This window comes from Channa argus, chromosome 7 (genome assembly GCF_033026475.1).
Source record: "Channa argus isolate prfri chromosome 7, Channa argus male v1.0, whole genome shotgun sequence".
NCBI lineage: Eukaryota > Metazoa > Chordata > Actinopteri > Anabantiformes > Channidae > Channa > Channa argus.
In genome coordinates this window covers 8472753-8487636 of record NC_090203.1, presented here as the reverse complement: position 1 = coordinate 8487636, position 14884 = coordinate 8472753, and the positions used below count along the sequence as shown (strand labels likewise).

General features: G+C 39.5%; 2 protein-coding genes across 3 annotated transcripts in view; both read right to left on the bottom strand.

Moving 5' to 3' along the window:
• The window catches only part of LOC137129882 (forkhead box protein O6-like), a 29641-nt gene extending 27485 nt beyond the window's left edge, over positions 1-2156 (bottom strand). The window contains exon 1 of the mRNA XM_067509279.1: positions 525-2156. Within this exon, the coding sequence (XP_067365380.1) occupies positions 525-1013 (489 nt within the window). The 5' untranslated portion in view covers positions 1014-2156. The remainder of the gene's footprint in view (positions 1-524) is intronic.
• A 5017-nt stretch (positions 2157-7173) lies between these two features.
• med18 (mediator of RNA polymerase II transcription, subunit 18 homolog (yeast)) lies at positions 7174-13060 on the bottom strand. Of its 2 annotated transcripts, XR_010914781.1 has the most exons (9): positions 12081-13060; positions 11629-11940; positions 11452-11520; positions 11236-11327; positions 10913-11137; positions 10706-10822; positions 10535-10575; positions 9071-10458; positions 7720-7855 (listed from the first exon to the last, which is right to left on the bottom strand). XR_010914781.1 is itself a non-coding variant. In XM_067509282.1 (3 exons), exons 2-3 carry the CDS (start codon positions 8802-8804, stop codon positions 7299-7301), a joined length of 630 nt encoding a protein of 209 aa, XP_067365383.1. In that variant the 5' UTR covers positions 8805-8834; positions 9071-9424; the 3' UTR covers positions 7174-7298. The 2 variants fall into 2 exon arrangements, 1 of the variants encoding a protein (XP_067365383.1); XM_067509282.1 differs by lacking the exons at positions 10535-10575; positions 10706-10822; positions 10913-11137; ... (2 more) ...; positions 11629-11940; positions 12081-13060 and adding an exon at positions 8732-8834 and having other exon boundaries at positions 7174-7855; positions 9071-9424.
• Between the last annotated feature and the right edge of the window lie 1824 nt (positions 13061-14884).

Below are 14884 nucleotides of genomic sequence, written 5' to 3'. Positions count from 1 at the left end.
TATAAGTGTCACGCTGTTGATTCATACATGTGTTTTAAGCATGTAGAAGAAAATGTTCCGTGCCTGTTTTTGCGAATACCTACAGCTGATTCTGTTCATGGAGATAAATTGTAAACCACTGGTGGCCCTGCTCCTGGTGAACGGATTTTGCACAACTACGAACGCTGCCCATCATAAACTGCTCTCTGCAGCTGGGACGAGCGGAGCCTTCTTCCACACACACACACACACACACACACACACACACACACACACACACAGCAAGTGACTCCAGTCTATCACATGCTGCCATCAGTGATCCATTAGAATGACTGACGGCAGTAATGAACTAAGACAAGATAAGGCATGGCACCATTCATGCGTAACCGACACGGAATCCCACGGTGACATGTGTATGGCACGGGGGGGTTAAATGATCATAATCGCTTATTGAATAGGAAGAATGCCCGAAATTATCACTAGACTCACTCAGTTATTAACACGTCAGATGACCATCATGCTGGCCCGTGTGTTTCATTTCTTACCTTCCAGCCAGCTGAGCTATTGCTGTCGCCTTTATCCTTGAAATAGGGCACGTAGCGGACCATCCAGTCGTATATCTGTGACAGTGTGAGTCTCTTTTCTGGGGTGCTCTCGATGGCGCGGGTAATGAGATCCGCGTAGGACTGGTTTCCCCACGCGTTGCGCCGCGAAGATTTGGCTTTGCGCAGAGGTCCGGCCACATCGAGAGCCGCGCCGGCCAGGCATGGGTGCGTCGCACCTGTGGGTGCCGGGGCGCCGGCTGGATGCTTCAGCTCTGCCGGCGTTCCGCCCACGAGCCCCGCTCTGCAAGCGGGGACGTCCTCTGGTTCCACCTTGATGTTGGCCAGTAGAAGACCTCCGCTGACCTCGTGTCCACCGGGGAAATCCTCCGGACAGGGCAGCGGCCAGGTGCAAGAGCGAGGCCGGCTTTGCGGCTCGAAATCCGAATCAACCTGATGAGCGTCCAATTCGTCGTCCTCCATCATAAGCATTTACCCTTCAGTTGAAAATGGAATAAATCAAAAGGAAGAGCAAGGGACGGAAATACCTTCACGGATCCCGTATCCCACTGTCCTTAATGTTTCTTCACGTTTAAATTCGACTTGTAATACGGCTATTGAGCTCACAGTCTGAATCAATAGGAGGCAATTCAGAGGAGTAGAAGGATCATTTTGAATAAGAGCTAAATCACAGCCTCGCGTGTAGAGATAGGAGAAGTAATAAAAGTAATAATATTTTCTCGCCCATTTTACCTGGAGTAAAATATCAAATGATAAATGAGATGCTTCTTATCTAACAGTCCACGTTACCTCTAGACAGTCAGTCTGAAAAGCGTGTCAGCGCCAGTCACTGGGGCTTTTCAATCCAGTTGCAGCAACAGATGATATTTTAGATAAAAAGCACATTTGCCAAGCGGTCGTCGATAAATCCTCCAGAAGATAACAGGAAGAATATGGGGGAAAAGAGTGGGGAAAATCACCAGGGGTGTGTGGAGAGCATCCACTGAGGCGATAATGCGTGATTACCGTGAATTATTAAATCTTCCAGTCTGCACGGATTAAGCGGGCAGCGGCACATTCAAGTCCATTCAGCCTGAACAGCACCCAACTGTCTGCAATTATAATGAAGAGGCGTGCGCATGTGACCAATCGATAAATTCCCAGTCTGAATAATGTGAAGAAAAAAAATAGTCCAGCGATCAAACCTCGTATCCACTCGTGAGGATGATAAAATTGGCTTTTTATCACACCCCCTCTTGCTCCTCTCTATCCCCCTTTGCCTTTTCTCACTCTCTCAGATCCCACACATGTTCTCATTTGCTTACAACTCGTTCCGTCGATGTGAACCGAGGATGACGCGCCGGCGCTGTAGTGAAGATGCTGCCAATTGGAGTGTGCTCACGAAATCAATAGGCTACTCTCCGAACATGATTACAGCGAAATCCCGAACTCTCCCCCCTCTCTCGCTTGCTCTCTCTCGCCACCATATCTGTAGTGTAGTGAGAGAAACCGACCCCAAATTCTTATTTAAAACTCTGCATAAATATGTTTCTGGCAGAGCGCTTTGTGCGCCAGCCTCCGCGTCCAGCCGTGAGTCAGTGTGTAACGCACACATTGGGAAATTCCTGCACGATCTGGACAAGGGGCTGTTTGTCTTTTAAAAAATACAGCGTTTGTCTTTGTGTGTAACCAATTGTCCCATGCACCGACTTGGCAGCGTCCAAATTCCCTCTAGGGAGAACTCACGGTGCGCAGGAGGTTTCACCTCTGATGATTATGTGAGGGCTAGATCTCAGTGAGTGTAATTTTCTATGCCGATTAGACAGATTTAGTACAGATTAGGAGGGATTAGGTAACCCTAGATTTTAATCCGAAAGGAGTGAGGTGAAATGGGGCTTTTTCAGAGACCAGAATGACAAATCATCTCTGCTCCACACTCCAAATAACACGCATGTTATCATCTCTAATCGCATTTGCCAAGCTACAACGCCAAAGAGACTTTGCTTTGGCAGACACAGCCCTGGTCAGCTCCATGTGCGTAATTCGGATACACTGACCAAAGGGGGGGATTCCGCCCCCTCTTCCCACCACCACTTCCTGAAAATCAGACAACGGGGCAAGCACACAGTCACAGGTGCTTCACTGCCATTGGCTGTTATTAGTTTTCCTTATGAATAGTATTGGAGATTTATGTTGGTGACTTCACGCTGGACCTCACATTTTCACACATATTCATTCAGACAATATTGGCATAGCTCAGAGTCAGTTTTACAGGACTGTTAAGGTTTTTATACCTATTCACACCTGTTATGACGCTGTTTGGACAATATTATTTATTCATAGACCTTTACAGACAGCCCTACTTGTACACACTCACATGCAGCTACAATAGCTGACAAGACTTAGATGGGAAGTAGCCATTCCACGTCAGCTTTTTAACCGCCCATGGCTACTCAGTATGAGCTATGGGGGCACGTTGCTGTGAATCCACTGGCGTCAAAATATTCAATAGCTGAATAATTGTCCCTCAACATGGAGGCATAATTTCTCTGCAGCGCGTGGGACCCTAAATTCTGAAGCTAAGAGGATTCTACTCAACATATTGTACTTTTCACTGAAATACAACACCCTTGTATTTTAGAGGAAAACCAAAACAAGCTCCTGCGCAGCAAGGTGGCTGCAAATCTCTGAGGACTCCACCCTTTTCATGCAAAGCTGGCGTGCACCGAAGCTATAGTTAAAGGTTACACAACCTGGCCACACTGAGCAGACATTAATGATGCTAAAATAATAAGTGTCAAAAATAGCACACTTGTTAATGGGGGAGGATGTGTCATATAGTGTGTCATGGGATGACTTAACGTTGAACATCAGTCGTATCACATGATTAAAATGCCATGTTGCAAGTAGCTGTGTGAATATTCATAATTATATATTTGAAATAGTTTTTAAAATAAGGTTCTAATTGTGATTCTTGTTCATGTAGCTCCATGTGACATAATGTGCCTTCATGGCACATAAATTGAAAAAAAAGTCATTGGGAGTGTCAAAATGACAATTGACCACATCCAGAGGTTTCTAGCAGGTCAGAATCTCCAGAAAGACAAAACTGAAGAGCAAGGGGAGAGGACAGCTAGTGAAGAGGAAGCACGAGTTTAAAAACTACGTATGTGTTTGGTCCCTTCCAGGCTGACTGCTACGCTGTCCCCATACCAGACATTCCAGAGGCAGCGTGGCTGGCTGCAGGCTCTAAATGGCTGATCCTGGAACAGCATGTTATGCACAGCAGTAATCACCTCAGCCAGCCACAAGCAAAGCAGAGCAGCGCATCAACAAGGCAAAGCTTTGTGCCTGTCAATTTGCACTCTGAAAAAGTTCTCTGGAATTTCATTCACATGAGAAAAAGCATACATTTTTCCATCCATTTCTACATGGACCTGCCACTTCAGCCATCCCTGGCAGCCTCATGATGTTGTGCAATTTATCCCTGCACCCCATTCAACCCAAAGGGATTAGGATGAGAGGAAGCTGGAGAAGCCGCAAGAACACGCTGGGGAGATCAATGCCTGTATGAGAACACACCTCCCAAATTCTCCTCCCCTCTCAGCAAACAACCCACACTCTCTAACAAGCATATGGGCTCCCAATGACACAGCAAAGAGAGGGCCCAAATCCAAGTATCAGGAATGTTTCTGAGTAGGAAAAACTTGGATTTCACCCTTTGTGGCGCTGGCCCAAAGTAGGCTGATTTAAAAATGTTCTGCCCCGGGAAAGAGCCAGCTTTCTGTGGCATCTTGGCATCTGCGCTGCCAACTATGAACATTATGTTCAGAGGCAACAGATACAATTGGAGCCAAGACTTTTAATTAAGTCTGTGTTGTTGAATTTAAAGCAAAGCCATGTACAGGTAATGGCTTCTATCCCTGTTTCAGAGGTCTAACAAAATATGATTAACACTATCTGCCTAAGCCAATTAATTATATCCAAGACCCTGAACAACCAAATGGTCCAAAGAGGAAAATCAGTGTGAGCTGTTCTCATATACAAAAGAGCAGCAAGCCTAATTGCATTAAGATTAACTGATAATGTCAAGTATGTTTAAAGCTGGTAGAGAGGACAACACAGCAAAATTGGACTAAAAAAATTGTGCTCGCCATATCCTGACATGTGACATAGCAGAATTAGATTGTACTATGGATTTCCTGTCACACCAGGTGTCTACAGTATAGCCAATCATTTAGGTCCATTATCGGTGAAAATGGGGGTGTTGCTGTAAATGTTTCCTGCATTCTTCGGAATCATATCACTTTTAAGTAAATCAGTGAATAAAAACAAAAAGTTGATTGGCAGATGATGATTCTTTTTTTTATACAGCTCTGCATACTGTTTGGAGATTATAAAACCAAATAGATCTTATGATTCATTCTCAAATAGCAAACCTGATGTTCTGGATCACATATTTAAAAAAAACAACAACTTCAGCTTACAGCTGTTTTTTTTCCCTTACAAATTTCCATTAATCTCAACAATAGAAAAAATAAGAAATGAAAATAAAAAATAACTTGAAAATATGTACAAGGCAGATTAATTGTAGCTTGAATACATCATGGAAACAGTCTATGATCCCACAATTTTAAAGCTCACAAGCTCACTAAACAATCTCACCACAAAAACTTATGACTAGATTAATGATCCCTCATGTGACACTTCATGAAACCTTATTCATAGACCTATCATTTCTGTATGTCAAGTGAGGATTTCACTCTGGTTTCAATTTCCTCCAATAAACCATACAGTATATCATATTACTTTTGGCAATGACTCGAATCCTCACTTGCCCAAGTCAGTGGTTGGCCACGTCCACAATAGCCAAGTAGGCCTGATGCCAAGACACTGATTAGCCTAGCTATGCCTCTGTTCTCCAGGCAGTGTGGAGTGGAGGTGCAGTGGGAGTCCAGCTCATCAACAAAGAGCACTGTGCTAAACACAAGTTTAAGTGGAAGAAAGCCAGCAGATTGTAGCATATCCATGCTGGACATATACAGCCTTGGGCAATGAGGCATCTGCCTCTTCAATACATAATTCACTCAGAGCTGAAACATCATGCTTGACTCCTGAGGGCCAGTGGCCTGCTTCTGGTTGCTGGAACATAAAACTGTCTTCATCAGATAATTCTGTCTCATTGAAGGGTAACGTCATATACTAAGTATCCTATTACAAAGTTAGGATTAATTTAAGCAAAAGACGATTTGTCTTCATAACATTAAAAAGAGATTGTTACAAATATAACAGAGTAAGATGCAATGTTTAAAAGGCATTTCAAGCTGCACCAAATGTAGGTGGAAGCAATGTCGTCTCACCTTTACACCCAGCTTGCTCTTCCTCGTCAGCCTTGATATGCAGGTAGAACATGTTGAGACAGCCATCTATCCTCAAGCTTTTCCTTCAGACATGCACATGGTCACTTTATATCACAACGCCTGCAAATGTATCTTCCTGTAGATGTATTATTAGAAGCACTCATGTCTTATTATCCCCATTATTATCATAACTGACAGGATGCGCATTAGTTATGTCAGTCTCCACATCATATTGCTATGTTGCCACACTGGTATACAGGCAATTTTAGATTTCAACATGAAGAGTGAAGAACCTGAAGCAGCTGTAGTGCTTTCATGTGTAATAGTCCCAGCTCAAGTTCCCATGAAAGAGGCACTAATGGGTTAACAGTAGAAATGAGAGGGGAAGAGAGGGAAAATCAATGCTTTTGTTGAGAGGAAGAAAGAAAGGCTTTCACAGGTCTATGTATCATTAAGCAATTGAGAAAGCTAATTAGAGTGGGGGGAAAAGATGTGCAGATCTCACAGCTAATTATTTCCATGGCAACCACAGCTCCTGTAGATTATCTGAGGTAGTTTAGCTAGCTCCAATCAAGAAACAGTTACATGAAGAGCAAGAGAGACCCCTAGTGGGATAAAATGGCTGCTGATGAGTTGATACATGATCAAGTACACAGTAAACTTCAGTTTAAAAAAAAATAAAAAATACCTATTAAAAATGTTGCTGAATATAAACAGGATATTTGTGCAACATAATGTCAGTCAAAAAACAGCTCTTATTGTCATCTCAAATTGTGAGCTTATTTGTAGTCTTAATTACTTTTTAACAGAGTTGTAACTGTGTAACTTTACATTTCTGTGTCTTTGAGATGGACAATAAACCAGTGCAACTAAATAAACATAATCAATTCTAGGAGCCTAATTAAAAACCACAACACATTTTTTGTAAATAAAAAAATGAAAGGTATAATTTTCACTGGCTCTTTACATCTACCTTCTATTTATTCCCTACATAAAGCTATTGTTGCTTCTGAACGACACACTACTTTTTTGCAAAAAGACTATACTATACTCTATTATATATAAAAAAAAACAAAAATTCTAAACAACCTGACTATATACAACCCACAGAGGTGAACTAAATATATGGTATTTCTTCCTGGCAGACTGATAAGACCACCTTTATAAATGAAATTATATAAAAGTTTCCACTACCACACTTTGGTGAAAACTGATAGAAAGCATATATTATGCTGACATCTGAGGCTTATTCCAGCCCACATGACAAATCAACCAAAACTGTAACTGTTACATCAAGGTTGAAATGTGTTTAATTTTAGGTAATGTTAGAAAATTATAAAAAATGTTCAAAAAAGACATAAACAATGTAATTTGTCCACCATGGTCAAAGAAGACTTGACCCTAGAAATTTTGTATTTTAATGTCTCTGTTTGCTTGGGTCAATCTTCTCCAGGTGGATGAGGGGTTTGAGTTGCTCAGCAAAACTTCGCATATCCTCCGACACATTTTCCTGGCCAGCTGGAGCCAACACACTCAGTTCCACCAAGTATGAAAGTGATAGGCGCTCCGTATTATCTGTGTTTCCCGGTACTAGGACGCGTGACAGCTTGCTAACCACAACTTTCATTGCGCCTTTGCGGAATATATGTCCATTGGCCACAAACTCATGGTCCATGCGGAAGCCCATCTCATTTAAGAATTCCGGCAGGCTGTGAGAGGTAGCCACATCAACACAGTTGCGTACAAGAGCATGGCGGCTCTTGTCTCCCACTTCCGGTTGGCCCAGGTAGCGTAGGTGCCATGGAGATGTGGGATGAGAGAGCGAGCGCCTGGCACGCAGAATAAAAGGGTTGCCTTGCTGGCCTTTCAGAAGATAAACAAGTTCATGATCTGTAAAGGTCTCAGGTTCCATGTTGTCGCACAGACCTCGGAGACGATGTAGGAGGCTTTCCAGAGCCTGGTCTAACACACTTCCTGAATTGTTTGAGAGAAAACAGTAAACATATCAGATGTTGAAACTGAGACATTTTACCATTTTACCAAAAGATCCCACCATCTACAGTATATAATATAATCAAAAGATTCAGAAACTCAGGAGGAATCTCGCACAAGCGACAAGGCCAAAGATGAAACTGACATTTTGTAAAAAAAAGCTTATTTAAAATGGTCAGAGGCAAAACTGAAAACTGTTCTGTGGTCAGATTAATTCAAATTTGAAATTCTTTTTGGAAACCATGAACACCGTGTCCTGCGAGCTAAAGAGGACGATGAGGAGGACGTTTGAGCAAGATGATGCTAAACCACATATTACATCCATCACAACAGTGTGGCAGTGTAGGAAAAGAGGCTGGATGCAGAACTGGCCTGCCTGCAGACCAGACCTTTAACCAATAGAAAACATTTAGTGAATCATAAAACAAATACATCTGGTAACAAAGGCCCTGGATGGGTGAGCAGCTAGAATCCTGCATCAAACAAGACTGGGACATTCCTCTACTTAAAATCCAGCAATTGGGCTCCTCACTGTCAAGACAGAATTGTAGAGGGGATAGCTCACAATGGTAAACATCTCTGTGTTCCAACTTTTTTTATGTTGCTGCCATCAATTTCAAAATGAGCTAATATTTTCCATGAAATGTTAAAATGTCACAGTTTCATGTTCGTGTTCTACTTTGCATAAAATATGGGTTGCAACTAATTTCATTCTATTTTTCTGTACGTTTTACACGTCGTCCCAAACTTTGAATTTGGGGTTGTAGTTTGATTTTCTCGTGAAGCAATAGCAAGTTGGGACCATCTCAACTCTGGCACGACTGACTTTTCTTTTTTGTTGCTGTTTTTAGTTTTTACCTTGCAACAGATATTCCATCATATTAATCGTTCCGCCAGTGACAGGCATCGCAGTAACGGGGGGCGCTTCCATCTTCTCTCAGGAACTTTCTAGTTTTTGTATCTGGGGGAGGAAAATGTTATTAGCGTAATTCGCCTCTTTAGATGACTGAGCGTGCAACTTTTAACAAGCGTTACTTGAACAAGCGTTAAGAAATGGCCGCTAGTTCAATGTAGCCAACTAGGTAGCTAGTTCAAAATAGTATCGTTACGAGTTTAAAAGCTAACTAACTTAGCTCGCCCGTTTCGTTGAGGCTGTCGCTAAGAGAAAATCCAAAAGAAGAAAATGCAGCTGTTCACCTGAAAAGTCTTCGTTAGAGCCTCAACGGTAAAGGCCGATGATGAGGTAGGCCTCGCCGGTTTGGTCACTCAACACGGCTAACTTTGTAGCTAGCAGGCTAACTCAGAGTTAGCTAGATTGGATAGCCACCGTTAACCACAATGTAAACCTTTGCCTTACTAACGTCAAGATACATATATCTAGTTAGCGTAGGACAACGGAAATCTGTCCGACGATTTATAGTATAACTATAATCTAAATGCCCAATCAGTTAACTTATTAAATACAGAAATAATCCAAACACGACTAGTGATTGTCTCGCTTGCTTTCTTGTTTGAATTAGCTTCGCAACTTCTCATCCAGCTTAGAGGCGCATTACAGCCCCCTACTGGAGGTAGTTAGTATGTCCACAAAGAGCGCGTTTACTGTCAAAATCATGCACGACGCTTATTATATAGGTTTATGTAATTTTACTTTATGACCTATAGGGATTATTGACCACAATGCTGCATTTGATGAATAATCACTCGCTGTTACATGATTTAGAACAGTACGACTCTAATATTATCATTACACGTGAAAGTGCTACATCCAAATACAATTTTATCAAATATAATAAGCAAATCATCTTCAACGTATTGAAAGTTAAAAAATTAGTCCCCATTGTCTTAAACTACGTTTCATTGTTTTCTTATTGGCGATGATTAACAAAGTGGGGCTGATTTGATCTAGCTTATACTTTCAATTTATAGCAACGGTATTTTAAAAGGTTATGCTTTGTGTAAAATTTGATTTTAAACACATGCAATTAAAAATACTTTATTTACTTACATAATTTATATAAGTGCAAAGCATGAAAAGAATATTTAATAAGGTGCCTCAAAATTTTATTTAGAAAATGCACTTAGTTTCTGACAGTATTTGTAAAAAGCACATTATTGTTGTGGCTGGTTTCAATGGCTTTTCATACAGTTTGGTTGTTTTTAGATTTAATTTGCATTGCTGCTAGGGGTGTAAAATAAATGTAGTGAAGTTAAAAAGTACAATATATTATAATACTCATTCTTTAGGATTATTATTATTATTATTATTTAATAATGCATTAAATTAAAAATACACTAATCATTATAAATTACAAAAAATGTTATATTAAAATACAGAGAGAATTCAGTCATATTTTCCAAACAGTCATTAAAACAATAAAACACAATTCTTAGTCGTTAACACCTGCAAGGGAGGTAATTATCATCATAACAATAGCCTTTAAGATTTACCTTATTCGGGGCCCTATTTTCTAGAATTTTATTTCACTATACACACAGTCACTGTAGTTGATAGGACTACTTGTTGTCTTTGCAGGTCTCCTGATAATAACTGATGAATAAACCACTGCAGACTCCTCATTGACCTACAGTAAGAAGGTTACAATATCATCAAATCCATTATCATCATCATCATCGTTGTCATTTTTAGATAATGCTTACCTTGCCGTCAATGTCACAGCCACAAGGGCCATCAGAAATATCTTTAAAGACACAGGAAGAGAAACAGACTCAGTACCCTCACCCCAGAAACTGTCAAGCTTTTGCATTGAGGCAATAGACCACTAAACGAGCAATAAACAGGATGTTTCTATAAAATGTAGCATATTCTACCTGCTCGCAATCTTGGTCTGAAGTAGACAATTAAAATGGCTATTAAAATAAGAAATGCAAGGGCCCCTGATGTTCCAAAAATAACAGATGTCAGATATTGAGGCTGTGTATTTGTACCTGTGAGACAAAAAACATGAGACATAAAAATGAATATTGCTTCAACTCAGGTCATGAACTTCTTACAGAGGGATGCAGCAAAACACCCACCTGTTGTATTGCTTGAAGCATTTGATGGTGCGTGTGTGCTGTTAATTGTACCATAACCATCAAACATCTGCGTTGAACTGCAATTTAAAGACCCATATGGCTTTACATGCACTGATAGTTTCCTCAGGTCTGTCTCGTCATTTGACATGTCATTGTGTTTGATGTTACTGAATTCTACGTCACATATTACAGCACAAAAGACAGATTTATTCCCATTCCGGTGTACTGTAAATTGGTAAAGATGATAATAGTTAAACTGCCATCAACAAGTTTAAGATTAACAATGCAAGACAGTGTACTGTACCTGCGTTTTAATCTCTTACCTGTAATTACACACAAGTTAATAGTATGTAGCTTTTGTGTGTGTCCATTACATCTTTTCGTCCAGCAGGCATATTTTCCAACATCTTCTCTTCTGACATTTACAATGTGTATAGACTTGTTAAAACTCACAAAATCTGTTTCTGTTCTTACGTTAGACTTCCTGACAGCGGCTGTTCTGCTTGTATTAAAAGTCCATTTAAAGTTAGTGAATTCACCTGGACATGGATGTATAAAAGTGTTGCCGGCAGCCACAAAAACTGTCTCCTGGGTTTCACTTAGAATTTCTAGGAAAAAAAAAAATGGCTTTCAGGATGAAGATGGTTAAGGACATGTACACAACAGGTTGGCCTATTACATTCTTAGAAAATAATGATAATTACAATAGCTCAAACCTTTTTTCAGTCTGAAAACTGTCGACTGTTTAGTATCGCAGTTGTCTTCATAACAGTTTACACACCAGTACATGCCTTGATCATCCTCTGTGAAGTGACTGATGACTAAAGATCGATTTGGTGCAACATGCCATCTGCGACGAAAGGCATGATGGCGTTGTAATCCTTTGCTATCTTCAAAAAATATCAGCATTTTCTCAGTATGTTCATTCTTCTGGTAAAACCATTTGAAAGAGTTTGAGTCACTTCTCATGTGTCCACAAGGTATTACAGCTTGACATCCCAGCAAGAAGTGAAGGGGGTAAGTGTCTGCTAAAATATCAGTTTTGTATTATCACACAAACAGTAGCCTTAAAAAGAAAAAAGTTACCCTTTTTATCAGTTAAAGAAAAATATTTTTTAAACTGTCTATAAGAAACACAATAATAGTTATGATGTAGCCAGCTACTTACTGTTGTTTGAGGCAAAGGTATATACATTCCAAATAATAACAAAAAAAATAAAAGATTTTTTCATTATGCCTGAAGCTGTCAAGCTGTAAGAAATAAAGACAACACCGAAGAGACAACACTATAGCCTCTGTGGTCACACTATAACTGCTGTTCGAAACACAGATCAGAGACTGTGCATCACATCAAAAGGTTTAAATGTTGTGTAATGACTACATTCATGACACATCGGAAGTGGTCCAACAGCCAGAGCAGAGGAACGTTCACCCACGCTGTTTTTTCTGATGGTGTGGCATTTTATCAACTTTCTGCTTTAACATAAGTGTTGAGATGCAACAAGTGCATCTGTAACAAATTTGTGATTTAAAGGTGTCAAACAGTTTTTACATTTTGGTTTTATCAAATTTAAAAACATGTAAATGTGCTGCAACTCACTTTTAGCACTTATAGCTCACCACAGCCTTGTACATTATTGTATATATCCATTTTCTTTAAATTTCTGTTTATGTACATATCCAGCTGCAAAACACTGTATAATACTAACTTATTTATTTATGCAAAAACTGGATATCCTGCTTTTGCTGCTAATGCCTTTCTGGTTAGACCTTGTACATGTGTAATGACAATAAAGTTGAATCTAATATTATGTAATCTAATCTAATTTTAGCTTAAAGGTAATCAGAGTTTCTTGAAGTGTCTTTACTTAATAAAATATAATAATTTTCCAATGGGTTTTATATGAATAATCTAAATTTAGTTACCAGAAAGAGGCAACTGGAAAAGGTTACACAACATGAACCTGAAGTGTGAGTCATAGGCACATTGTAATTACTAATTCTATGGACTTGGCTTTGTTTTTCATTCATGCGTTCTTTAAAATGTTGACGTAATTTTGAGTAATTTTAATAAATGCTAACATGATAGTGTACTGCTGTTTGAGCTTTGATTACTATCAAATTATTACCTGCTCCTGTAATCTGGTCATAATGGTTGACTTGGATTTTTAGAACAATTATGTTCATTATATTTTGTTTTTTTAGTCACATCTAGACTGATGTACTTTAAATTTGTAATGTTCAGGATTTTTGAATGAAGGTTTTAAATAGGGTGTTGGTTCAGCTTCATGGACAGTCGCTGTATAAATTAATTTTATACTGGAGCTGTCTTGTCATGGCAACTGTCATCATCACTGGTGGAAAGTACATTTGCTTCACACGAGTGTCTAAATGCAGCCCAGTCTCCACCCAACGTGTGCAAACAACACAGCACTACGCTGTCAAATCATTTTCTGGGGTGCTAAATGTGAGGGTTCTTTTCAACTTTAAAGAGCGAAACTTTTTTTTTTACTCCACATATTGAACAGCTACCAATACCAGTTAACTTTCCTAACTCAAGATTATATATGAAAAACATTTGATAAAACCTGATTAAAGCACCCAGCAGTAGGCCGTATGATGCATTATTATCTAGCTCCCACCACTAATCTAATAATGAGCATAAATAGTGACTGGGGCCATTCTGCAAAAAGAGTACTAATACGTATGGCTCCTCACAGGCTACTCTTATTTAGCAATTTATACTGGACTTTTTTTTAAAGTTTGTTACTTTTACTTATATTAATTATATAAACACTATTCCATCACTGATTATCAAAGAAGCATTAAAAAATATATCTGCAATAATATTAACCAATTTATTATTGTTGTTGGACGACATTTCTACGAGTGTCATTTGATAGATTCCCCACACACCAAGTAGCCACTAGTGGCCATTTATACTCATGTACCGGAAGGGTTTGCGGATCTTATATTATTTTGTTTATTATTTTTATTATTTTGTATGAATAAAAAGAGTGTTGATCACAGAGAGATATGATCACAACAATGAGATAATGAATGATTCCATTAGCCCAAGATCACATAAAGAAAATGTTAAATAAACAATTGGCAGCCTATTACTGTTATAACTATTGATTTTAAAATCTTGGCCATGGCTTATGCCAACAAACTTAAGGCTAAACGTGTTAATCTAATTCAGTGTTTTTGCTTTCCCAACCATCTTTTTTTTTTTTCATTTTGATAGAGTTTTACTCACTGCTTAATTTCGTGGCTTTTATATATAATAGAAAATCAACATGTTTTTGAAAATATTACAGAAATGCATTGAAGAAATCCTTGATTAAATGAATTGGGTTGGCCAGGTTGTCTTGCCTTTTTTTTTCTTTCATTCTTTTTCTGTCCAGTTTCACTTCTTTTGTATTTTTGTGCCAAAACTGAAGATGTACTTTTCTTTGTTCTCGGCGCTCTTCTTCTTGTTTTTTGTGTCTGACCGTCTCACGTTTAACGTCACTGCAAAATAAAGTTTTGGTTTGGGGGTAAAAATAAAAACGTCAGACACTAGTGTGTGTTACTGTGTAGGTAACGTCCGTGACGTTCAGAGCCTCTGTGCCAGTGGAGCGCAGCAGGCAGCGGAATGGCGTTAGCTGAAGCGTTCTTGAAGTTTCAGCTGGGCTGGCTTCACATGCATCACTTGGTCGCTCTGATTTGCTTTCTTGTTGTTGTGTACAAATTTACCTTCTTACTGGACAAACGAAATGTTATGTTCCAGGTTATGGCAGCCTTCCCAGGACCGCCGACACACTGGCTCTTTGGACATGCTTTGGAGGTAATTCCGACAAGATCGTTCATTAACGTGGTTTGTTACCGCAGGTTTGGTTAACTGTCATATCATGTTTGGGTGACTTTGTCAAAGAACCTAACATTGCTAAGACGTGAAGACTCCGCCATTTTGTACTGTCAACTGTCAAA

What these genes read in the sequence shown, in the direction of transcription:
- med18 (XM_067509282.1), bottom strand. Translation starts at nt 8,804, where the DNA reads ATGGAAGCGCCCCCCGTTACTGCGATGCCTGTCACTGGCGGAACGATT. An exon ending in GATGGAATATCTGTTGCAAG is followed by an intron (nt 7,856 to 8,731) that starts GTAAAAACTAAA and finishes CAAACAATTCAG; the next exon opens with GAAGTGTGTTAGACCAGGCT.